This window comes from Chelonoidis abingdonii, chromosome 2, assembly GCF_003597395.2.
Source record: "Chelonoidis abingdonii isolate Lonesome George chromosome 2, CheloAbing_2.0, whole genome shotgun sequence".
NCBI classification, from domain to species: Eukaryota; Metazoa; Chordata; order Testudines; family Testudinidae; genus Chelonoidis; species Chelonoidis abingdonii.
Window position 1 is genome coordinate 286336512 of NC_133770.1, and position 26665 is coordinate 286363176.

Sequence of the window (26665 nt, forward strand, 5' to 3'; positions counted from 1 at the left end):
GTTTGTGTATGGTGGATCCACTTACAATTATATTCAATTTTATATTAAAGTTTATTTTGAACAGTCTTCCAGAGTATTGGGAATACATTTTGTCCCTGTTCATGCTACAATTTCCCCCTAGTCCTGAAATGCTTTTCAGGGAATGATTGAACACTACAGCAGTACGGATGAAAGTATGAATTCAGTCTGAATTGATGTAAGATGTCCCATTTTTCTCATGCTGGAGCTATTCTTTACACCTGAATGGTTGTAAGGGGAGCAGAAAAGTCAATTAGAGTTGTACAGCTTCAGTTTCTTACTATTGTAACTGTTCCCTGCACACACTCAGAGATAATCTCGCTTCTCCTGTCTGTACCTTGTATGTACAGTTTGTGAAGACAGACAGAATTTTCACCTGCATCCCTGGAGCACAAAATAGCTTCACAAGGAGGTGTTCGTATCATGACATATTTAGTAGCATTACAAAACATTTACAATGATTTTTCTTCTTCCTCCCTTTTTGTCTTGAGGATGGCTTACTATTCCACTGGAATCCGAGGACCCAGAAGTTCTTAGATGTTTTACTGATCAGAGAATCTAGGGATTCCACAGTGGCATAGCAACTTCCTAACACTGTTCTACCCACTGTATCAAAGGCTTTTTGGAAATCTATACAATTCATATAAAGCGGTGACTGCCATTTGACTGACAGTTCTACGATGACATGCAGGATTCCTATTTGATCTGTACATGATGTCCCCTGTCAGAACCTTGCCTGTTCCTGTCTTAACTTTGAATCTACTGCTTTCTTTATTCTGTTTAGAATAATACGTGTAAATACCTTACTTGGGATAAACAGCAACTGAATTCCCCTCCAGATTTTACACTGACTGAGGTTTCTTTTCTTTGGTAGCTTCATTATATGACCATTTTCACATTTGTTTGGTATTTTTTCTTCTTCCCATATCTTTTGTAAGAGGCCTTTCAAAATACCGTATCTACTGTGTTCAAGAGCATCCAATGGAAAGTTGTCTGGAATTGGTGCCTTTTCACTTTCTAACCGACTGACTGTCCTCTCTATTTCTGCTCTGGGACTAGGTCTTAATTTGACATCCAGATTTTCTCCTTCTTTTGTATCTGGGGGATTGGTCACTGACTTGCCATTCAGTAGTTGACTAAAGTACTGTCTCTGTGTATTTAATTGTTCTGATGACTTTCTTTTTAAGTTATCCTTCTTGCCTTGAATTGGTTGGTTGGTATTGTTTTTCTTCTTCACAACTGTCTAGTGATGTTGCAGAGTGTCTTCATGTCATTTTGTGTTACAGGGATCTGTGCAGCCTTTGCCATTTTGTGTATAAAGTCTTGTTTGTCTTTCCTAACACTCTTCTTTCTTTATGGCATATTCCTCCTGCAGTTGCTGTATCTGTGTTCTTGTTTTTGCTTGATTTAGTTTGTGTGCTCCAGGTTAAGAATGTTCTTGCAGAACAAGCATAATAATACTTTAGTCTCTTCAGTGCAGCCAGCTGTACAGAATTGCGTCATTAACTGCCTGCACCTAGTTGTGAAATTTTCCTACTTAGTGCAGCTGGAAAGATACTCTTAAGTTACAGCACATAGTCAGGAAACTAGACACAGAACAGTGCAGAAGTACGACTGATCTGAGTCGGCTGCTCTGCTGAAAATAATTTATCATAGGATGCACATTTTCCCATACCTCTCTTTGAAACCCCAGCATTCACAGTCTGGAAGCTGTCATTCCATTCAGGAGAACCCAAAGACAGTACAAAATGTACACCTGGGATGTTTCCTGTTTGATTTATTACCATGCTGGGCGTCAGTTACGGCTATTCGGAAGCCATTTGGAAGCTCTCACCTTGCAAATTCATAGCAACAAAATCTGTGAATGTTTCAAATGAAGCCGTAAGCTTCTCAGCAAGGTTTAGCAAACAAAATCTCCTCCAAGAGCCCTGCTGTGTCTGTCTCCCTCCTGGCCCGGCCAAACCAAGGAATCCACACATACTGAGCGTAGGATACTGTCTTTACAGAAGCAATAGGAGATCCAGGTTGTTTGGTCACAGAATAAAGGAAAGGGAAGGATACTTGCATTCACCTGGAAGGCAAGTTTCCAATTAATCTTTATCCTGAGCTATAGGGAAGAGGGGCATGGTCATCTCTGAACAGGTGGGTATCCAATGCTAGTGCCTCAGGACAGTAGAGGCTGGTTGCTACACTGTTAAAGATTAGGAAGCGATTTGCCACTCCCCACCCCCACTGAGTGTAATCTGGGCTTCTTTTTAATCTCCTTCCTCTGAAGCATCAGGGATGGCCATGGCCGGAGATGGGTCATTGGCTGGGGTGGGCCAGCACTCTGAAGTCTCACCAAGCATTCTCTGTCTCAGGTTCTTGGCTGGCTGGTTCTTCTTCACATGCTCAGGTTCTAATTGGTCACCATATGTGGGATCGGGAAGGAATGTTCCCCCAGGTCAGACTGGCAGGGATCTTGGGGGTTTTCATCTTCCTCTGCAGCATGTGGGCATGGATCACTTGCCAGGATTATCTGGGTATATCTCACTTAATCAGTTCCCTGACATTGCAGGAGCCTTGAGTACTGGTACATCTTGGTACCTCCTATTCTCTGTCTTTGGCACATAATAGCTTAATCTCCTCTGGGCTGTAATACTTTGATCTAATTTTGGTTGTTGGGTTTAGTTGCAAGTGGTGGGTGGTGGAGGTGGCCTGTGATATACAGGAGGTCAGTCTAGACGATCTGGTGGTCCCTTCTGGCATTAAACTCTATGACTCTAAGAGAGAGAAAACAGTGTCCACATCTTCCATTGTGGAAGATGTCTACATGTCAGCTGTCCCCTGAGGCATCTGGGGAATCCAAATCTATCTGTACCTTTTGTTTAAAGCTTATCAGCCTGATATTATTTTTTTCCAGCTAGATCCAGTATCATAACTGTGCTGCTCTAATTCTTTTTCCTTTAGAAAAAGCAATTGTTGGGGAGAATCTCATTGGACGCTTTGTAACACTGATTGAAAGTGGTGGCTTTGTGTTACACTTGGACTCCAAACAGTTCCCAGCAGATATGTCCATTCGTTTCCCCCGAGATGAAGATTTTGACCTATCTCCCAGTGTTCAGCTCGGATGCAGGAGTGGATTTCGAAGAAGTTCATCTCTTGGGACAGCAATCCCAAATTCCCAAGGATGTGGTATGTTTTCTTTTGACTTTCCCTCCTTTGTTGCTGTGGTTACTGTGAGTCAGTGCAAAGTTACAGTTGGAACATTAACAGGAAAATTTCATTGGCACACTTCTCAGGTGTCAGTCTCTCCTATGGGTGGGATGTGTGAAGCACCAATGTGAATGCAAGGCCCTCACTGAGGCAGGAGCCACTCTTGTGCTATTCTTGCTATCCTTAAAGTTCAGTTACACTCTGAAAAGTGATTCTCTGCAAAGGGCAGCATTAGATTCTGTGTCTGACCCTCAGATCTCATCTGATATGTGCTCAGTTGTAAATAAGATCATGTTTTTGGAAGCTCAGCCTGGTGTCTGAAAGTCAGAGGAGGCTATTTCTGGCTTGTGCACCACCACTATTAATAAAATCTCTGCTAAAACGTCTGGTGGTGATGTATGAACCGGAATAGAATCCAGCTCACTGAGCAGCCTCAGAGGTGCCAGCAGTCCTGGGATCTTGTATTCGTGGGCAAAGTCCAAGATGCAGGTGGAAGTTCTCTCAGCCCCGGCCAACACACAACCTGATTGCCGCTCTGCCCCCTTATTCCCCTGCTGTTAGGTTTCTGTATCTCCTTCTTCATTGGACACTGACTCATGTAACCCCTAGATTCCCTTCCCTTAGTGACTCTGCTCCTTCTGTCAATTTCCCCCAATATTTCTGCATGCTCCAGCCCTCCAGAAACTTGGACCCCTCTCCACTCTCAATGGCCATTGAGCTCCAACTTCCCTAGACCCCACATCTCCCAGCTGGACAGGAATTCCTCAGAACTACAGGGTAAGGGTACGTCTACACTGCACGATTATTTCGAATTAGCTTAAACCGATATTACAAAACAGATCTAATAAAATCGGTTTAGCGCGTCCACAGTGGGATCCTGAAATCGATTGTTTGCGTCCATGGTCCAAAGCTACCATCGATTTCAGGAGCGGTGCACTGTGGGTAGCTGTTCCTCAGCTATCCCATAGTTCCCACTTCCGTGTTGAGAGCACAGTGCCTGATGGGGCAGAAAACACTGCCCCGGGTGGTGCTGGGTACAGCCTCACCCCTCCCTTTGTGAAGGCAGCAGACAACCCTTTGGCGCCTTTTTCGCGGAGTGCATTGAGCAAACGCCATAGCACAGCAATCTTTCCCTTTTTTTTTTCACGTGGTGGTGGGGGGAAATAAACTGAGGAGCTGTTCCCTGAACCACGCCAGACACTGTGTTTGAACCTACAGACATTGGGAGCTCAGCCAAGAATGCAAATAATTTTCAGAGACTGCTGTGGACTGTGGGATAGCTGGAGTCCTCAGTACCCCCTCCCTCCCTTCATGAGCGTCCATTTGAGTCTCTGGCTTCCCGTTACGCTTGTCACACAGCGCTGTGTATCCTGGAGTTTTTTATTCAAACGCTTTGGCATTTCATGTTCTGTAACGGAGCTGCATACAACAGATTTGTCTCCCCATACAGCGATCAGACCTAGTATCTCCCGTACGGTCTATGCTGGAGCTCTTTTTCGATTTCAAACTGCATTGCCAGCCGTGCTGATCAGAGCTCCACGCTGGGCAAGCAGGAAATGTAATTCAAAAGTTCGTGGGGCTTTTCCTGTTTACCTGCCCGCTGCATCCGAGTTCAGATTGCTGTCCAGAGCGGTCAGTGCTGCACTCTGGGATGCCGCCCGGAGGCCAATAACGTCGATTTCCGTCCACACGAACCCTAATCCGAGTTATCACTATCGAATTTAGCGCTACTCCTCTCGTTTGGGAGGAGTTCCGAAATCGATTTAAGGAGCCGTTTAACTCGATATTAATGACGACGTCATGTGAACGGATACAGCGTTAAATCGGTATATCGGCCATTAAACCGATTTAAAGTCGCAGTGTAGACCTGGCCTAAGAGCAGGAATGGCTTTCCTCTGGTGCAGGAGCAGGAGAGGGGAATGGCCAATCTCCTGATGCAACAATGCTCTTGGTCTGGCAAACTTCAGCATTATCTTGCTATTTTTTGAAAGCCGTATCCATTTAAAGCCTCTGACAATGAATAAATTCATATGAAGACAACCTGCCAGAGTAAGCACACAGGGCCCTGTTTTCATTGGGAGAGTTCCCCTATGGTCAGCACATTACAGGGACAACAAAAACACTGAAAGCTGCTTGATGTCACTATGGTCAAACAATCTGACTGGTATACAGGGCCGGCTTTAGGCCAATTCCACCAATTCCCCCGAATCGGGCCCCACGCCTAAGAGGGCCCCCACCCAGTGAGAATCCCTTCCCTGGCTAGAGGCACCTTTTTAATTTTTACTAACCTGGCGGCGCTTCGGGTCTCCAGCGGCACTTCGGCGGCGGATCTGCGGCGAGTCCTTCAGTGCCGCCAAAGACCTGGAGCGAGTGAAGGACCCACTGCCAAAGTGCCGCCAAAGACTCAGAGCACGGCCCGGTGAATACAAACCCCACTTGTTTTTCTACAGGTGTTTTTTGTTGTTATTTTGGTTTGGTTTTTTTTTTAGTCATCCCTGCCGGGGCCCCTTCAAAACTGTTCGAATTGGGCCCCACACTTCCTAAAGCCGGCCCTGCTGGTATAAACAGGGTGAAATTCACCCCAGTACAGAGAACCAGCCCAGTCCTATGCACTGCTTAACTCCCATCCAAACTCTGTTTTGAGGGCTGTGGGTGGTGCAAAGAATTGAATTTCACCCAGAAGGAGCAAATCTGCCATTCTGCCACAATCCTTTGTCAAACCCCAGACACCCTTTGTCTGCTTTCCCTGCAGCCTGATGGGAGTTCACTGTTATGTCCGAGAGCAGAGAATAAAAACAGTTATGCCCTGGCTTTCCCACACCAGATAATACTGACCACATCTTTAGTTAGTTTCAGTCCCATATTGTTCTGTTTAATGTTCTTTATTAAAAAACAAAATCAAATGCCTTACAATGCCAACTAAGTAGCTGGCCTGGAAACACAAGCTGGAGTTTTTATGTTTAGAGTTCTGAAGATGCTGCAGCCCTTTGATGCTTTTTATATCTTAAAGAGGAGAAAAATCCAAACGAAAAAAATAAGTAACAGGGTGTTGCCAGATGATAAGGAGTGAAGCTCCTATCTTGCTGTCAGTGGGAATGCTGGCAAAACATTCTTTTTCTTTGTTGTTTTAAAAGTTATATGCATTTTAGTGCTGGCGAAAGGTTCTTTGTTGAAAGCACTGGTGTCTAGTCTACTCTATAAAGTTGTAATGCTTTCATTACCCCAGGATAGTTAAAGCAATACAACCCCTCTTACGGTGGCTGCAGTTATACTGGTATAAAGGTGCTCTTATATCTATTCGTGTATGGGAAGAGGAATAAGCTATCCTGATATAACTGCATCTACCTTAGGGGTTATACTAGTGTGACTATTTTGATTAAAAAAATCATACCCCTAACCAAAGTAGTTAAACCCACAGTTTTTGTACCAGTATGTCTTCCGTAGGAGAAAACATGTATTCCTAACTCATGTCAGGTAACATATGGTCACGCGAAGTCTATGGGAAAGCCTAGGGTTCACCTCAACCTGTTAACTTATGTTAAAACTGCAAACGGCCTTGTCTTCACTAGAAGTGTACGTTATGATACTTACTACATGTGAAAAAACATACCTTTTTATCTTAGTGAAGATAAAGCCTTCAAGGCTAGCATGGACACTTCCCAATCATTTGTTCTAGGCTACAACTGTCTCTAGTTTACGCTAGGCTCTCATGTTAACTTCTTCAAATTAATTGCCAATCAATTAACTCAAGGTAAAAAATGCACTGAAGACAGCCAATGCTACATCAGTTTCTGGAGGGAAATCCCATGCCATTCATACACACTCAGATATGCAGATATATCATGTAAAATGGTATTGTCCAAAAGCTCACTGTTATTTTCAGTTTAAGAAAAAAGCTCTAATGAGGGACAGTGTTTAGACCTAGTGCCTTCTTAATCTGTCTGTTAGGGATTCTCCCCACATGCCCCCACATTTCCCCTTTTACAAATGTTCCTGATGAGACCCAATGAAACCCACCTGGTCTGCTTAGCAGGGAGAATCAGCAGAACATTTCTACACCTATGTACAGGCTAATAAAGCCTGTAGTGTAGTCACAGGTAGCAATAGTGCAAACATGGATGGGAAATTGACTTGAAAGCACCAGTTTAGTTCCCCCTGAGCATTCATCATATGTTAACAACTTTCAATAATTGTTGAACTAAACTGGATTCCTCCAGCAGTCTGGTTATTAAGATGTTTTACTGTAGTAATAAAGGAACTGGTTGTTTTAATAGTGGCTTGGCAGTACCATTAAAGAGGTTCTGTCATTACTTCCGTTTAAAGGTCGAACTTTCTAACGCCTCTAAAATTGATGTTATTAGTTGGATTCCTTTGAAATTTGTTGTGCCGTAGGAAGGGGCAGGGTAGGGTTATTGACAAATGCGGGGTCATATGAGCTACAGATTGCAGAGATATAAGCCCTGAAAAATAACCATTTTTCAAAAAAATTTCTAGGTGGGTTTTTTTGGTTGTTTTGTCTTGTTTTTTGGTTTTTCACACAGAGCTAGATCAAACTGTTGATGTGATGTGAGTCAAAATAGTCTCAATCTGTTGAGTTTTACCCAAGGTAGGCCATGGCACCCTCTAAAACATTGGGGGATTGGAATTTCAGAACTATATTGAAGGAAAATGTAATCTTTTTACAGTTCACATCTGCCGATAGAGAAAAATGGGAAGAGTATCCATTCTTGCCTTAATGTTTGACTTTTGTAAATGCTCTAGAAGCTGAATGGTAGCTCAGGGTCCTTTGAAATTTGGCGTGCCTCATTGAGGCATGGGGCTAGCATTAGTGATCCATATTTGGGCTCATTTAACTTGAGTCAGATGAGGTTCTTGAGTTATAGGCCCCCACAAAATGGTTTCCTCCTTCTGCAATGCACTGTTAAGCTGAGAAGTACTCATGACAGGATGAATCACTGACTTCATTACAGTTGATGGCTGTAAACTCACCCTTCAGTTAATATAACTAAAGAAAAGTTAATCACAAGTCCAACCTGGACTGGAAGTTGCTACAATTTTTTAGTCATGGGTGTCAATTTTATTCTGGGGGAAAGTAATCAAAATATTTGGACAGCCTGGACTGTGCATTTCCAGGGTTTCAGAAGTCTGAGTTTTGCTCAGCTCAACATTCTGCAAGGGACCGACAGAACACCAAGCAACCTTAACTTGGCGTTAAGGTAATTTTTGCCATTGAATTTAATGGAATGCAGTGCACAGAGCAGGCGGACTTTTAAATGGAGTGGACCTTTTTATACCTATCATGTATAAATACTACAGAAAGTGAAGATAAGGAATATGAGTTAGCTGCAGCATTAAGAATACAATTAATTTTGATGGCTCCTGTTTTGTACTGTGCTGATTCTACCAACTGCCTTTGTAAAAGAATGTTTTAATGGGCTTTTGAAAGAACTGTTGAGTGTGGCACAATGCTTCACGGTCCAGCTTTTATAGGGATTTCATTTTCTAGTTCTTAATCTAGAAATGCAGCTGTGCATTACTTGGTGAAGCCAGTAGGTCATGGTCTAGGCGTCTCTAAACACAGGATTTACCGGGTAGGAACTCCTGAGTTCTTAACCTGGTTCTGCTATTATATGTTGTTTGTGGTTACTAACTATTAAGCATCACATACGTGCCCTATGGCAAGTCATTTATCCTCTCTGGCTTAGTTTTCCCATAGCTAAATAGGGATGACAATAATATTAGTAACTTAGGAGTTTTTGTAAGGTGCTGTGAAGATGGAAAAAACTCCATCTGAGACTGATTCTGCAGTCAGAACTTCAATAGATTTACCTTTACATGCTAAATATAATTAGAATAAAAGCCATTTTCCTTTCTCTTTTCTCTCTTTCCTGGTCCAGTTGGTTGTTGAGCTACAAAATATTTTCTCAGTCCCTGAGCTTATTTAGTTAGTTAGTTGTTTTATTTCTTGTTCCATGACATTTTTCCTTTGTTACAGGGCAGTTTGGATAACTCTTGATGGCAGTGAGCCATTCTGGTGGTCTCAGGAATTTGTTGTGCTCAGTGTATTCCTTCTGAGACATGCACTGTGCATTAATCTTCCCTTTCATCTCCATTACATTTTCCTTCCTGTCATCTGGACAAAGAATGTAGGCCATACTTACAGGATAGGGGACTGTATCCTGGAAAGCAGACTCTGAAGAAGATTTGGGGGTGATGGTGAACAGCTGAATATGAAGTCCAAGTGTGACGCTGTAGCCAAAAGAGCTATTGAGTTCCGGGAGTGCATAAACACAGAAATCTCAAGTGGGAGTAGGGAGATTATTTTGGCTCTATATTTGGCACTAGTGTGACCGCTGCTGGAATACTTGTCCTTCTGCTGCCCACAATTCAAGAAGGATGTTGATAAATTGAAGAGAGTTCAGAAAATGAGCCACTGGAATGATTGATTAAAGAATTAGAAAACATGCCTTGTAATGGTAGACTCAAAGAGTTCAATCTATTTAGCTTAACAAAGAAAAGGTTAAGAGGCAACCTGATTAAAGCCTATAAGTATCTAGATGGGGAACAAATATTTGATCATAGGATCTTCAGTCGAGCAGAGAAAGGTCTAACATGACACAATGGCTAGAGGTTGACAAATTCAGACTGGAAATAAGTACATTTTTCATTGTGTGAGTAAATAACCATTAGAACAAGTGTCATGGTGCATTCTCCATGATGACCATTTTAAAATCAAGATTGGATGTTTTTCTAAAAGGTATGTCTAGGGATTAATTTGGGAAAATTCTATGGTGAGTTATTCAGAAGGTCAGACTGGGTAATGACAATGGTCTCTTCTGACCTTGGATTCCATGAATTTGTTACTTCAGGTTTGCTTGTATTGGAGGCATATAGGAGCATGTTTTCCTGGCTGGAAGATAGATGTTTCTTTTGTTCATGTTTGCCATGTCTTAGTTTACTCTTATCTGCATTATCATTACATTGACTAATCCTAATCTATAGAGTATTTTATCGATATAGTTCTATGTCAGTTTGAGGTGATCGGTTGTTCATAATTGAACCTTGATGAATGTGGCAACACAAATCTCATGATTGCCTAAAGTGTTAGTGGAAAAAATAATGTTAAATACAACCAGCTAGTGGCTTTGTGAGCTTGGAAAAGCTTTTCACTTCAGGAGGACAATCTGAGGCCTTTCATGACACCTGTTTATTAGTCACTCTTATATTTGGTGGTGACATGAATTCGTGCTAGTTCCCTTTTCCATTTAGAATTTTATGTATGGAGAGATACATATCCTATCTCATAGAACTGGAAGGGACCCTGAAAGATCATTTAGTCCAGCCCCCTGCCTTCATTAGGAGGACCAAGTACTGATTTTGCCCCAGATCCCTAAATTTCCCCCTCAAGGATTGAGCTCACAACGCTGGGTTTAGCAGGCCAATGCTCAAACCACTGAACTATCCCGCCCCCTTTGTAATTTGTATGAAGATTGTTTCAAAGAGAGATCAGTTTGAATAAAAAAGCTGCTAGGTTCTCAACTGAATTAGCAGCTCAAATCTTTCTCTGTGATAGGCTCTACGCAAACACTGGTATCCCCAGACTTTGGGGTATCTCCGAGGTGCCTATCGCCATGAGGTCTAAGCACCAAACAACAATTAGAGGAAGCATTTAGCATATCCTAAAGGAACTAAGTTCCCTCTTTTACTCCATCTATTCCCCTTTTTTCCCCTCTGCCCTTGTCTTGTAGTGCTTCTGTCTACCACCCTGCAATCATTCCACTGTGGGCTGGTCCTGGGGCAGAATAAATGCTATTCCTGGGGGAAGATCTTATAAATGAGGTGATTCTTGCATGTAGACCTGAATCCAGCCAGGCTGTGAGGTGCTTTATAGTCTGGGTCCTGCTGTTGAGAATGCAATGCCCCCTGCTCATGAGAGCCTGAATCTAGATAGAACAGCACCAAGTTTCAAACTCATATACGGAAGTGTTGGATCCAAGGTTTTGGTTTCTCCCATTTTAGGGGTATAAAGATTAAATCCAGAGCTGTAGTTTAGATCTTGGGTTTCGTTCAGGCTCTCATCTCATTTCCAGCCTGGTTAACATGTACAGATTTTAAGCTAGAAAGAGACTATTATGATTATCTAGTTTGTCCTGAATAACACAGGCCATAGAACTCCACCCATAATTGCTTCATTGAGCGTAATTTGTGGTTGAACTCGGGCATATCTTTTAGAAAGACATCCAGGCTTGACAGCTCCATTTTTGCTTTAACCTTTCATCTTTTTTCCTTGCTGTTCATTTTTTGCTTCTATTAAGTAAGGGTATAAACCAGACATAAATCTAGTCTTCCTGTTTACATACATATGATATCGGGCACATGCCACTTCCAGTCTGTGGCTTTACAACAAGAAACAGAGGAGAGAGTTCTGAAAAGTTTGTTTTCTCCTTTTAAAACTTCAAATGCTTTAACTCATCTCTCCATCATCCTCTGCATTCTGCCTCCCCAGTGGCTTGTAGATTCTTTATTTCATCTGTAAGTAAAAAAAAAAAAAAAAGTTTCTTCCCTTGAGGTTCTTTTTTATTGGTATAATCCTTTCTGCATACATTGGAAAACCTCTTTGACAAATGGAACAAATAGGCTGGTGTTTTGAACATACGTGAGAGATGAGTGTCCTGTCTCGTCCAGGATTTTGTACTTCCTTAATTGATTTTTTGATGTGTTGTGCCTGGTTTGCCTGCTTTGGTGCCTATTGAAATGAATCCTCCAGTCCTATGACTTTCCCAGACTCTCCTACTGGAACATGACAAATCTGAAGAGGAATGAAGGAATATGGTTGTTATTAGGCTGTCATTCTGATTTATCACTGAGGTATTTCAGTAAGTTAGTTAATTCACAAGGCAGCATGTTGGCTGATTAAATGCAAATACAGCACATCCACCCTGTGGACTATAGTGGTAATGGCCAATGTTCTACTAGAGTTACTCTTTTGGTACAGGGTTTAAATTGCTGTCAACACACTGGGCAAGAACGGAAGTGAAATTTTGCGCCATATCATTGCCTCAAAATATATATTTGATGGTTTTTGAAGGAAATCTACATCTGGAAAGCAACTGTGAAATAGCAAGTTAACGTACTGTCTGGTAAATGTGTCTGAGGCTCATCTGTGGTGGCGATACTGGTCCGAATGATCTGAAAGGAAAGATGGTATTCCATGATTGCCCAGAAGACAATTAGTCATCTGCTTAACATGCAGATTGTCAGCTGGAAAACTTGCTTTTGGTTTGCTCTGAAATGCTGAACTCAGAAAGGTATTGTTAACCTATGGGGAGGAAATCTTTGTGTTGTGGTTGTCATGTAGACAATAAGTTATTTGTCTTTAATCCAACAATTACTTTCCTGCTTGGAAACACCTACCAACAATTTCATTACCAGAATTTTTTCATCAAAGCATTACCATATGGTGGCTTTTCCCTGCGTTTTTCAGAGTTTCTGTTAATGTGAATTTTCCTATTTTTGTCTAAAGCCTTTGTTGCATTTTGCAATCTGCCCCCACAGTTGTATCTTATTACAGATGGATCTGATCCTCAACATTCCCACTTGGAGTCAGGTCCATCAGAGTTTGATGTGCTCTGGTTTGAGGGTCTTCTTTTAGACCCATCGGTGGCAAGGCACCTTCTCAGTCTCACCGGTCTCAGTTGTTTTTAGCCTTGATGAGATGGGCTTGGGTAAAACAGTTCTTCTTGGCTGCACAGGGGCAGTCCATTCCTTCTCTCTGCCAGTCTTTTGGGCTTGGTTTTTCTCCCTTATGGGAAGGGAATGCAGCCTCCCCTCCTGGTGAGTCTCATCGTCTTGCTGCTCCTCACCTACTGGCAGCTTGACTCCTTCTCTCCCTCCCTCTCTCTCAACAGGGGAGGGTTTAAAAAGGTCTCAGGTAGCCCTTAGTTGGAATCAGCTGATCCTAACTGACCTCAGGTAATTCCCTCCCAGCTGATTCTAATTGATCTCTGGTAACCCTCTTCTCAGCTGAACTTGACTGACCTGTAGTCACCCCTCCTCAGTTGATAGGGAGGAGGGCCTTTAACCTTCTGGGACTGTTTTCTACCCCCTCCCTGCAGCTGTCTATCCTGAGTTTATCACGCACCTGAATTAGGATCCTGGTCTAGATTCCCTGGATTCCAGTCACTGGAGGCTTTAGGTGAACATTTTAAGTGGGGCAATGTTGATAAACCCTCCTGAGGTGCACATGTGCTCATCAAGGTCTTGCTCCAAAACCCATTGAAGTCAACGGTAAGTCTACTGAAGCTATGTTCTGCTTCTGAACATGTGTATGGATGTCTGAAATGGTAAAGTTTCCATTGAATTCCATAGAACTAATAATGTTTTTTTTTTCTGTAGTTGTTTGTCCTTCAGGCAGCTACTTTCAGAATGACGAATGCATTCCATGTCCTTCTGGGTTCTATCAATTTCAGACAGAAAGCTCCTCCTGCATCAGGTGTCCTAGGGGAAAAACTACCATCTCCGTTGGAGCTTTCATTGCTGATCATTGTAAGTGCCCTGATTATCATTGTTGAAGAATGTCATTCAGTATCTACTTGGTGAGAGCTTTTGAGCTTTCACAGAGCAATTTTTCAGGTCTGGGCTTACTGTCTCTCATCAGCAGAAATTACTCTAATAAAAGATATTACCTCACCTGCCTCAGCTCACCTAACTAAAGGAAAGACCTAACTAAAACCTTGCCTTGATAACTATGTCCTTCTGAAGCACAACTTGTGCTCATAAGGCAGAGATCAATATACTTAGTAATTTGTATACTAGTAAAATCAACCTGAATTGCGACTGTTGGCCCATAGACCTATGAAAATAAAGGCAATGATGCCTAAAAGAATGCACAAATTAAATCCCTCGGTTTGTTTTCAGATTTCTTTGATACTCTTAGCTAATTGGACTATACTAATTTTTGAATAATTGTTTGATTATTATTATTATTATCATACTCTTAAATATATGGGTCTGCCCTCTTGTAGGTTAATTTCTTCCTAGCTCAGTGGACCAGAGCAAAGCATATGCACTGCTTAAATCCCACTTAAGTCATTTTCTGAAGTAGGAGGTGAGATTCAGCAGCACATTGGCCTAGTGCTGGCCCTTTGTAAAGGGATAAATTTTATGCCTTTGGATTTATTCCCCTTTCTCCTCTAGCTTGCTGTTGGTAGAGTGCTGTCTTTTTAAAAAAGTGCTGAGGATTTGCTGGGCTGGGCATGGGGAGAAGAGTGAATCCTGACTGCCATTATGGATTTGTTGCTTTTGTGGAGTGGAGGAGACCTTTGATCACTTCTGAATCCTTAAAAGCTCCAATTAGCACTGGGAAAAGCATCTTCAAATATAAAGCAAAGTTCTTTATAATTTAGGAATATCTGGGAGAACTTGGTTCTCCAAGAACAGGGGAATAAATAAAATAGCTGAAGCAAATTGGTTTGGTGAGATCTTGTGGCTCCTTATTATTGTTCTTGATATTTCAGCTTCCCTTTGTAGTTAGCACTGCACAAACACACGAAAACGTGCTTCCTTCTCTGAAGAACTTTCTGTGCTGTAGGATCTTAAGGGACCCATAGGTCCACCATAAGCTTTCTATAGCAGAGACTATGTTTTTGTTCTGTGTTTGTACATGGTCCATGACTAGAGCTCTTAGGCTCTACCACAATGCAAATAACAATAAAAATAATTTAAAGTGGTGGAAAGGCAGCTGGGAAATGCTCACTGTAAATGACATGAGACCCTCGCGTTCAGGCAGTAAAGCATCCATCTCTTCTAGAATACCTTTGTCCTGCCCATACACTGAATGCAAGATACATCGTGATCCAACTTTTCCTTTTCATGTGACAGGTATCACAGATTGTCAGAGAAATAGGCAGGGTTTACAGTGCAGTGAAGATGGACAATATAGACCTTCCCAGTCTGATCCCATCACTAAGAAATCCTTCTGTGCTGATAGTCTTGGAATGACACTGGACTGGACTGAAACAGACCACCCATTGACAGATTCCCAGTGCCTAGGTAGGTATCAGAAAAATAATTGCACTCACTTTGATCCTGTGCAAGTAACTTCTCCTTAACAAAATTCTGGTTTCTAAGGACAGCTGAGTCTGAAAGGTTATGGGAATTCACTTAACTGACCAGGGAAATAACCCACTTCCTTCCCTGAGCAACCAAGGGATGCACCCCACCCATGTACCTATCTGCTCCACCGATACTGACTTGGACTCCTTATTCATTCAATGGGTGGCGAACCCGAGCCTACTTATTCACTGACACTTTAAAAACTCTTGCACCCCGATCTGGGTCTATGTCGGTTATGAGATATGTATGTACTTTTTTATCCTTGCAAACGATATCTGTAACCCCCTATAACCCAAGCCTGACCCCAGATGTACAGTACCTTCCCTCTCAACCTGTGTATATTTCATTTCAAACATTTATTTTAATAAAATGTTTAAATCTGGTCTCTTCCTCATCCCACGTGCCTGCCATTCTCCTTGCGGTGGGTTTATTTACTAGACTGGAGAAAACATTATTTTTGAAAGGGAAGTGAGTGAAGTATGTTCATAGGTACCCTTGGATAATTGACAAATTATTTGTATGATCATTTCTTGCTCTCTGTCTGGTGGAGTCATTACAGTATAATGTTGCAGGACCAGGGCAGAGCGAAGGATTTCCTGATATAAACAGTGCTCATGGTTGCTCTCATAAGACTTGCTCTGTAGTGTTAGACAAATGAACACATTGTCACTGTTTAGTATTAGACTTTGGCATCCTTGCTCATGTTGTGTAGTGCCTTATTCCATGAGTGATCCCAGCTAAATCAGGGGACTGGACTTCAGCATGAGTCAGGTTATTTTAATCTGTCCCTTAATGATTAATAATTAGATTTTTAAGTGATATTTTAAAAGTTATTTCTAAATGTTGCTTTATTGCCAAGATACTAAACTATGGCCACAGACTAGATTGTATACAGCATCCAGAGCAGGTGGAACAGGAATCTCAAACCTAAAATGAAATAAAAGAGAGTGTCACTAAGTAAAGCTAGGAGACAATCCATTCAAAGTTCAGAGACAGGGTAGGGAAAAGCAGCATTTCAACACACTAATCATACTGTATATAAAGAGATGCTAATAACTACAGGAAATAATCCATTACACAACCCAAAACTTGTCTGGGGTCATTTGCAGTCATGTTCCTCAGCCAGAAAACTTGTACTTTCCTCTCAATCAAAGCGATCAGTCCAGCCTATAATTCTGTAACTCTAGGCTTTCTTATGCCATCAATGGTGCAATTAATGAGGATCACTAGTTAAAAAGTGATGGCATGGTATTGTCTTCTACCAGTAATTTGGTAACACATTTTTGGTGTGTGTTGAATGAAAGATGTATGAAGTGAAGATTTTCAGCAATGAAGGAATTGACAGAGAATTTCATAGAAACATAGGGCTGGAAGGGACCTCGAGAGGTCATGTAGTCCAGGCCCCTGAACTCCTTGCAGGACTAAGTAGTATCTAGACCAGGGTGGCCAACCTGAGCCTGAGAAGGAGCCAGAATTTACCAATGTGTATTGCCAAAGAACCACAGTAATACGTCATCAGCTCCCCTACCCCGCTCCCAGAGCCTCCCACTGGCAACTCTGCTGATCAGTGCCTCACTCTTCCTCCCCGCACCTCCTGATCAGCTGTTTCATGGTGTGCAGGAGGCTCTGTGGGGGAGTGGAAGGAGCGAGGGCATGGCATGGCAGGCTCAGGGGAGGGGGCAGGAAGGGGTGGAGTGGGGGCAGGGCCTGTGGCAGAGCCAGGGATTGAGCAGTGAGCACCCCCCAGCACATTGGAAAGTTGACGCCTGTAGCTCCAGCTCTGGAGTTGGTGCCTATACAAGGAGCCGCATATTAACTTCTGAAAAGCCGCAGGTTGGCCACCTCTGATCTAGACCATCCCTGACGGGTGTTTGTCCAATCTGCTCTTAAAAATTTCCAGTGATGGAGAGTCCACAACCTCCCTAGGAAATTTATTCCAGGGCTTAACCACCGTGACAGCTAGAAAGCTTTTCCTAATGTCCAACCTAAACCTCCCTTACTGCAATTTCAGCCCATTGCTTCTTGTTCTATCCTCAGAGGTTAAAAAGAACAATTTTTCTTCCTCCTCCTTGTAACAACCTTTTGTGTACTTGAAATCTGTTATCAGGTCCCCTCTCAGTCTTCTCTTCTCCAGACTAAACAAACCCAGTTTTTTTCAAACTTCCCTCATAGGTCACGTTTTCTGGACCTTTAATTATTTTTGTTGCTGTTCTTTGGACTTCCTCCAATTTGTCCACATCTTTCCTGAAATGTGGTGCTATTTTCAGCCCTGCAGCCCAAGCCTGGCAACCCTGAGTCAACTGACCTGGGCTCAGACTTGGTGCTGCAGGTTTTTCTTTGTGGTGTAGAAATACCCTCACACACCTAGACAGTGATAAGATCACCACAGCTTAAGCAGTTCTGATTCCATCCAGTAGAGGCCAGTAGCTGATATGCATCCTAGCCTTACACATTATCAGCTACGAGAGCTGTCTAATTTTTTTCAAATTTCAAAACGCTGATACTTCAAAACTTTAAAATTTAGGGGAAATGTCATGGAATTTTCACAAAATCTTCCTGATTTTTTGATTCACTCTAGAACTTATTGATTTTTTTTACAAAATTCAACCATATTTTGCATTTCAAAAAATTCAGATTTTTTTAAATCGAAAATATGGGTGCTTTTACTTTTTCCATCCTGACCAGCTCCATTAACTGTATTGTAGAATGGGATATAACAGTGTAATATGGGGTGGCTGATCTTGCTTTTAGAGGAGATTGATAATGGAAGGGAGTGGATAAAATTGACCCAATAGCTCTTCTCTCTTTCTAAGCTATCTTTCTTCTGGGGAAAAAAAATCTCTGTCTTAAAATAGAAAGTGATAAATTATAACAAAATCTGGGCCCACCTGGAGTGTCCTCACTGTCACTATGTTGCAAACCAGGGGCATTCAGAATTATACAGCAACAGCATGGATAGAATCTACATCTTCCTCTGCCAAGAGTACAGATCCCTATCTTATGAGCTAAAGAAGAATCTTCATGAACAGTTATCAGAACAGGGCCTATGACACACAGCTGTGCAGTTCTATTTCCATCCCTTCAGTGATGAACAACCAATAGCAAATTCATTAACATTAGGGCTGGTTAAACATTTTTTTATTATGCATTTTTTTGACAGAAAATATATTTTTGAAAAAAAACCCAAAGTTTTCAGTTTTTAACATTTTTTGTTTATTTCAAAATTTTTCATGGAACAAAATATTTAATTTTTAAAAACATTTTTGTATCTGGGTTTTTTTGTCCCACTACCTCCTAAATTTTTTTTACCCTCTTCCTTTTCCTGTGGAATTTATTTATTTATTTATTAATTTATTTATTTATTTATAAGAAAATGGGGAGCTCCCTTCCCAAGGAAAAAGTCATTAAAAAAACCTCAAACATTTTCATCCGAACATGAAAAGCCTTAATGAACATTTTCAAACAAAATTTTAAAAAGTAGTGTATTTTGACTTTTTCCTGAAAATTGAAATCTGTTTGAGTTTTTCTGTTTTTGTTTTTGTTTTTAAACAGACATAATGATAACACTCATTCAGCCTGTGTATTTGAACAGAAGGAATTAACTGTTCTGCAGGGAAAGTTTTTGGCATTGTGCTTTAAGAAGGAAAACTTTTCTCCCTCCATCTTACCCCCGCCAATTCCCTGCCTTTCAAACCTCTTCTCAACCTAGTTAAAGAAACGGATTTTTTGGTGTGTGTGTTACATTTTTGGTTTACTCCTTTGTTCTTTCCAAGCGGAAAATGACGGTTTTATCAAAAACAACTGTTGTCTCAGTTTTGACAACAACAAACATTTGTTGTCAATTAGCGCTGGCTGTTTTGCTTTAAGAGGACAAATGATTGTTTTAAAAATTGATCCTTAGCTTTTATTCTGTGGCTTATACAGAAGTTTCTGGGCAAAAGCTCTGCTTTTGGATCCTGGTGTAATATCTCCTCTTCGCTGTTCCACTCTAGTGTGCAAGGGAATGAGAGCTGAGCTTGCAGCTACTCCATGCACAGAGCAACAGGGGCTGAATCAAGCCCGGGACGCCTGGTCACTCTGGTTGTGTCAGACTCAGGGGAGGTTCTATTGACAATCAGTCTGAAACCTCCCCTCAGGTGGTGATCGGCCGAGGAAAGGGGTTGGTCAGGCCACCTGGTTGATGCTTCTGGCTCAATTCGTTCCCTGAACTTCCGGAGAGATCTTAGGGGGTACTGTGGGCCAGAAGTCAATGCTGCTGTACTGATTTACACCCTCTGAGGATATCTCCTCACTCCCACCCCAGTGGAAACCCAAAGGGAGGATACATTTCACCAGGTCACAGGGGATTAGCTGGCATGAGAACCAGACTATAATTTAAACCTCTTGGAGCTGTGGTTTGCCCCCTGCCCCCTTGTCCAGTGGCTGCAGGATTTGCAAGGATCCAGGAGGAGAAATTTCTGCTCTCTCCAAATCTTTGCATGTTGGTCCAATTTCTACTCTTAGAGACGCTAAGGTAAATCTGTAGTAACTCTGTAACCCTTAGTGGAGTGGATTTAGTTCAGATTTATACTGCTGTGTCTGAGAGCAGAATTTGCTCCATTGCCTTTGTGTTTCATGTCATTGCATCACAAGAAATAAGTAAAAACATCAGAAACAGCACTTTTCAATCTACCCCATCCAAGGGTTTTACCAGCCTGCTGATGACTTTTCTTCTAACATCACTGTCTCCATTTAGCTAGTATTCCTGTATTGTAATAGAATCTCTGTTAATGACCAAAGAAAGTCAGGATATTCCACACAGATTTCCACATTCAGTTTTCCGTTGTTTCAGAACTTGCTGTTGTACTGGAGACCATTTCTGGGATATTTGCCTTAGCAAAATGACTTTGTCCAGCAAAATGATTTGGACTTTTGTTTCCATGACAAGATTATATTGTTTGGAGTTGCTATATGTCTAGCGTGACTAATTAAATTCTCTTGTTTTCCTTTCCTCCTCTCAAGGACAAATATAACAATCAGGTTTTATTTTAGGGTCATGTTCAGTTGGAGGAAAAGAAAGGAAGCATTTATTTCTCACTTTTCCATCTACATGGGAATAAATCTGGCTTTCATGAACTAAAAACTACCAGCTTTGGAGGGATGTTATCCAGGGCTTTCTTTTTCCCCCTTTTAAAAAAAATTCAAAAGTGAATTTATGACTATGAAAAGTGGTTAACTGGCACTGCTCTAGACTGCAGTCACTGATTTACAGCACAAGCACATCTCTTACCTTGAGGGACCTGGTTAGGTCCATCAAAGGCTATTTGCCAAGATGGGCAGGGATGGTGTCCCTAGCCTCTGTTTGCCAGAAGCTGGGAATGAGCGACTGGGGATGGATCACTTGATGGTTTCCTGTTCTGTTCATTCCCTCTGAAGCACCAGGCATTGGCCACTGTCGGAAGACAGGATACTGGGCTGGATGAATCTTTGGTCTGACCCAGTATGGCCATTCTTATGTTCTTATGACCTTCACTCAGAGAGAAGGTAGCTCCCTTTCAATGTATCCTTAAACATGAGAGAATAAAAACGGGGAAGGTGCCTGGTTCTCTGATGGGCCCCATTGCATGCTAAGGACAACATTCGGATATGACGCACACAGTGTTGTAAATTAATCTCACACTAAATTAACTTGGGATCAGTTAAACTCCCTTTGACTTTACAGACTGATCTGTAAAGGAAACTAGGCTTACATGCCAAGGAGACAAAGAGAGTTGTAACAAGATCTAAATTAATTAATTATATTCCAGTAACTCCTAGAAGCTCCAAATGAGATTGAGGCCCCTTGGTGCTAGACACTGTGTGTAGTGAGACACACTTCTTACCCCAAATAGCTTACACTCAAAGGTGGCTACATTCTTTGTAAGTTTGAGGTTTGTCTCAACCAGTGAAAGTGGTCATGTTTACGTTGGGTGGCTGCAGATCCTCCCTACGCACAATGTGTCAGTTTAATAACCTTATCCTTTAACTCCTTCGCTCCCTTTTCTCTGGTCAGCCCATATCCCCAAATAGCGCTCACAGTTTGCGTGAACATGAAGATTGAAAAGCAAGAAGTCACCTTTCTTGTCCATTTATGGCCTCCTACTACCACATTCTGCTCCAAATGAAGACCTGGTCCTGAGCATCTAATACCTCACAGGAGGGTTCTGAAATAGTTAGTTTGTTTCGGACTTTTTTTTGGGGGGGGGGACTGTTTCACAGAAAACTGATTATAGTTTGTTCATTTAACTAATGAATCCTTCCCCCTACATACCTTGAGTTTTCTTTTTTTAAAGTAAAGTTTGTGTTGAGTTTCTCTGGAAACTGAGGTGCAATGGAAATAACATGCAGGAGACTTGACCATGCTGTCTGCCTTTTAGTGCTCAGAAAATTTGAGAGAGTTCCTAAATCCAAACTGATCTACAGTGCAGAAGATGCTAGGATCCTTCGCTCGGAAACCATCCAAGAAGACCCTCAGAGTGCGCTCTTGCAGTGTGTGTCAGGTAAGGGATGGCTCTCAGCAAATCCGTGTGACATACGGTAGAGGTCACCAAAGAAAACAGCTTTCAAGCACTGAATTTACTGTTCCGCCTTAGCCTAGCATTGTCTGCCTCGCAGTTCAAATTCACTGCAAATTCATTATGAGAGGATTACAGAGAGGACGTCTCTGTTTGTGAACGTGCTTTCAATTACCATGTGGCCTTGGACAAGCCATCAATGGTCTGACTTTCAGAAATGCTAAACACCCATCATTCCTGTTGACTATGGTTGGACACTGGGTTTTCAGTACCCCTGAAAATCAGACCACTCACCTCTCTGTACATTGGCTCTGTAACGTACCTATAAAACAGGGGGAAACAATCCTTGTTTACCTCACAGGGACATTGTGAGTTTGAATATTCATGCACGATCACGTGTTTGCACTGTGAGTAGTCCTTTGGTCACCTCATGTGTACTGACTTTGGGGCTAATTCAAAACCCATTGAAACCAGCTGGGAATCCTTACATTGATTTTAATGGCCTTTAGATCAAGCCCTTTTATGTTCTGTATTGAGGGAGTTAGAAGGCAGAAAGAGATAGGAGAGAGTTTTAAAATCACGCAGGAAAGTGAATACAACATCAGCAGTGAGGAGGAGCGGCAAAGAAAGGGAGGTGGACAGTGGTTGAGCAGCAAAAAGGACCATGGTCTGGAGACATTTGGCATGTGTTTGAACCCCAGAAAGTGTGATGAGACTAGTCACACAGCTCGGATAGGGAATTCTGACGTACTGAAAAAACGTGCCAAACCATTCACAGCTGCTGCACACTATGCATAAAATGTTCATCCAACAACTTCCAGTAACAGTCTTGCACAAGTCTCTTGTCAGGAAATAAGTGGAAACTGATAAAGGGACTAAATTCAGTAGAGAAATAGTTGGCCAGGAATCCTTTGACCAGCTTTGGTTTCTTGAGCAAAGTCCGCAGCACTCTTACAAGCCATACTCATTACATTACATACCTAGTCTCAGTCAAGATAGTTTGTCCTCCAGCTCAGTCATGAGTAACTAAAGCCTGGTCTGTATCCCTGGGAGCAGGTTATCCCATATCTTCCTAGTGCTGGGTTTCATAGATTTATAGACTTAAGGTCAGAAGGGACCATTCTGGTCATCTAATCTGACCTCCTGCACAAAGCAGGCCACAGAATCTCACCCACCCACGCCTGTAACAAACCCCTAAACTATGCCTGAGTTATTGAAGTCCTTAAATCATGATTTAAAGACCTCAGGGTGCAGAGAATCCTCTAGCAAGTGACCCCGTGCCTCATACTGCAGAGAAAAGTGAAAAACCTCCAGGGCCTCTGCCAATCTTCCCTGGAGGAAAATTCCTTCCTGACCCCAAATATAGAGATCTGTTAAACCCTGAGCATGTGAGCAAGACTCACCAGCTAGCACCCAGGAAAGAATTCTCTGTAGTAACTCAGATCCCATCCCATCTAACATCCCATCACAGACAGGGGTGGCTCTAGGTATTTTGCTGCCCCAAGCACGGCAGGCAGGCAGCCTTCGGCGGCTTGCCTGCGGGAGGTCTGCTGAAGCCACAGGACCAGCGGACCCTCCACAGGCAAGCTGCTGAAGGCAGTCTGCCTGCCTCCTTCGTGGCAACCGGGAGAATGCCTCCCGTGGTTTGCCGCCCCAGGCATGCGCTTGGTATGCTGGTGCCTGGAGCCGCCCCTGATCACAGATCATTGGGCCTATTTACCTGCTAATAATCAAAGATCAATTAATTGCCAAAATTAGGCTATCCCATCATACCATCCCCTCCATAAACTTATCAAGCTTAGTCTTGAAGCCAGATATGTCTTTTGCTCCCACTACTCCCCTTGGAAGCCTGTTCCAAAACTTCACTCCTCTAATGGTTAGAAACCTTCGTCTAATTTCACATCTAAACTTCCTAGTGTCCAGTTTCTTGCATCTTCCTCTGCAGCAGCTGGAACCGGCCACTCTCGGAGACGGATTACTGGAGACATGGGGGTCTGATCCAGTCTGGAAATTCCTGTTTCTTTTACAGATTGCACTAGTTTAACTAAAAGTATGATTTTTAAACTGATTTAGCTAAACTACTGCAAAACCTGTGTGGAGACTTAAATCAGTTTGTACCTGGCTTATGTCAATTTAGCTCAAGATGCTTCGTGACCCAATGAATCTAACTTGGTATAAGCTAAGTTTAAAGTGATTTAAGAGTATCCAAACAGGGTTTTGCAGTAGTTTAGTTAAATTGGTATAAATTGATTTCAAAACCTGTTTTAGTTAAACTGGTGCAATTTGTAGTATGGCTGACGGCTATGGTTCAAATCCAGTAGAAGGAGTCCATGTGCAAACAGAAGCTGGAAACATGTGGTGTTGTGTAAATGAAATGGTGAACCTTTACATTTCTTTCATGCTTTCAGACTGTGAGACGGATGAATCATGTGGATTTGTCACAGTATCTGCTCTGGATTCTGAGGTGCTGTGTGAACTGCACAGTGCTGCTGAAACCAACTTCAACTGTACCACTTCTGGACTGGTAAATAATGACAGTTCTTTAAAATGCATAGCCCAGACAATACCTGAGAGCCAGTATGAGAACCCATTGTGAGAATGCCAGGGACTTTCCTGACTGTTTAGACATTGTGTTCTATTATGGTAATGGTGAAGTGCTGGTGGGTTGCGACACCTTAAAGAAGCTTGATTTTTAGAAAGTGCTGGACAAACACCCACTAGAAATCAGGCCCCTTTAAGGAGTCTTGATTTGAGTACCCTAAAATGGAAGTACCCAAAATCATTGGTCACTTTTGAACATTTTGGAAACAGTACAGTGCTCTCTAATTCCTGCATCTTTGCCGTGAACAGCATCTCTCCCCTTCCCCACAATATTGCATCTGAGTAACAGTAAGACAGACAGTGAGATGAATTAACATGTCCAGAGTGTCACTGTGTATCAGTGGAAGAGTCAGGAATAAAACACAGCAATCCAGGTTTCAAACCCCCAGTGCTGCCTGCCCTTATTGCATGTGAAATAAGAAAGCTAATCTTAAATTTACTGGGACTGCCGCCTATATTGGTCTTTCCTAGAAGATGTTTGCCTCCCCTGTGCTGATCTGCTACAACCTCAACCAAATCACCATTCACAAACTCCCCATTCTTCAAACATCTAGACTATGCTAACACTGAAACAGATAATCCTGTCAGTTGTCGGATCTTTGTCCATTCCTCCACTCCAGGGTCTTGAGCTAGATTGCATTCTGCCACTTTCTTTTGGCAACTCATTATTTACGAAGCTATGCCGCCATTGTTAATACAGTAGAGTAACATCAAAGAATCATACCCTGATCTGATGGAGTTGTGATCAAACAGCAGAACTAGATGACCCCAGGGAGTTGTGGCAACTGTGAAATATTCTAATTCATCATCCTCATAAGCATGAATAAATTGTATTTTCCCTGCTATGAATTAAAGCACTTTTATATTGTCTCTGTCTGTCTCAGATGAAAGGTGTTATGGGAAATTCTGCTGCCACTAGCATTGCTAATCTTAGCTGCCTGCTTAAAGTGAGGAACCAAGAGAAGGAAGAAGTGACTGTGTATCTGAAAAAAGGTAGGTACTGAACATCCTCAGTTGTCTAGAAAAGTGAAAAATAGATCCTGCCAACAGTTAAGCCTGGACTCTATGAGGACATGAGTCTTTGTAGGGTCAGGCACTGAATAGCAGCATGACAGCTTCTGTCAGTCTTACAGAACTAATGGATAAAGGTTTTTTGATTCTATTAAGATTTATTTTCTTGTAGTGTGATTTACAGATAGGGAGCTTGAGTGGTTTTTTAACCATCCTCTGGGGTGCTGAGCAGGAGTTTAGGATCAGGTGAGGATGTCCCACACCATTAGTTCCTTGTAACTGTGATGTGCGGCTGAGAGTGGAGGGTGAAAGGGCAGGGACAGATGAGAAGAGTAGAAAGGCATTGATCATTCTTGGTCTATTCGCTTTCTTCTGTGTTTCTGTATGATGAGTCTTTATTTAGCCTCGGTTTTCTTTCTTTTTATTAATTACTGAAATCTGACACAATATTATAAAGAATCCTATACAAAATTAAAATCTTGTCCTATTTTTTACCCCTTGATAAAACCTTAGATCATTAAAATGGAATTTGCTTTTCACCATTTATGCTCTGTAAATTTGTCATTTCTCTTGGCTTGGGTAGTAACATTAGACTGGTCAGTTTTTAAACTATTATTAGTATGATTAATGAGTATTACTGTAGCACCTCATCCTAGATCAGAATCCCATTGTGCTGGGTGTTGTAGAAACACAGACAAGTCAGGGGAATGTTCCGATTTTTAAAAAGTCATCAACATTTCAAAAATATCCCCAAAATATTTCTATTGAGATTAGATTTAGCAAAACCATTTTTATAATATCACAACATCAGGGCCTAAAAGTCACCATTGTTCACCTTTTTAAGTAACTACAAAGTGTTATAAGAATTATCAATTCCAGTGGCTGAAATTCATAGCAACATGTGGGCAGGCAGAGTTACTATGTTATGTAGTGCCTCGTTTCGTATCTCAGGATCAGCTAACGCTCTGTTGAAAGTGTGACTGAAGGTGATTATATCCGAAAGTTTCTAGGATGATTATTTTAATTACATTTTTTCCTTAAATTCTCAGGTCAAGACAGCACAAAGTTAATGTTTTTTACAAAATAAACCCAACCAAACAAACCCAAAACCCAACAAAAACATATTTTATAGGGCACCTTTGATGCCTTTCCTTTACAATATGAGTCAATCTTTGATGTCAAACATGAACATC

At 41.9% G+C, this 26665-nt stretch overlaps 1 protein-coding gene across 2 annotated transcripts in view; it reads left to right on the plus strand.

Moving 5' to 3' along the window:
• TG (thyroglobulin) overlaps nucleotides 1-26665 on the plus strand; it is a 216760-nt gene that overhangs the window by 45774 nt on the left and 144321 nt on the right. For both annotated transcript variants that reach the window (XM_075063253.1, XM_075063254.1), the window contains exons 20-25: nucleotides 2968-3192; nucleotides 13609-13758; nucleotides 15094-15264; nucleotides 21723-21845; nucleotides 24269-24384; nucleotides 25346-25454. In XM_075063253.1, coding sequence (XP_074919354.1) covers nucleotides 2968-3192; nucleotides 13609-13758; nucleotides 15094-15264; nucleotides 21723-21845; nucleotides 24269-24384; nucleotides 25346-25454 — 894 coding nt within the window. The remainder of the gene's footprint in view (nucleotides 1-2967; nucleotides 3193-13608; nucleotides 13759-15093; nucleotides 15265-21722; nucleotides 21846-24268; nucleotides 24385-25345; nucleotides 25455-26665) is intronic.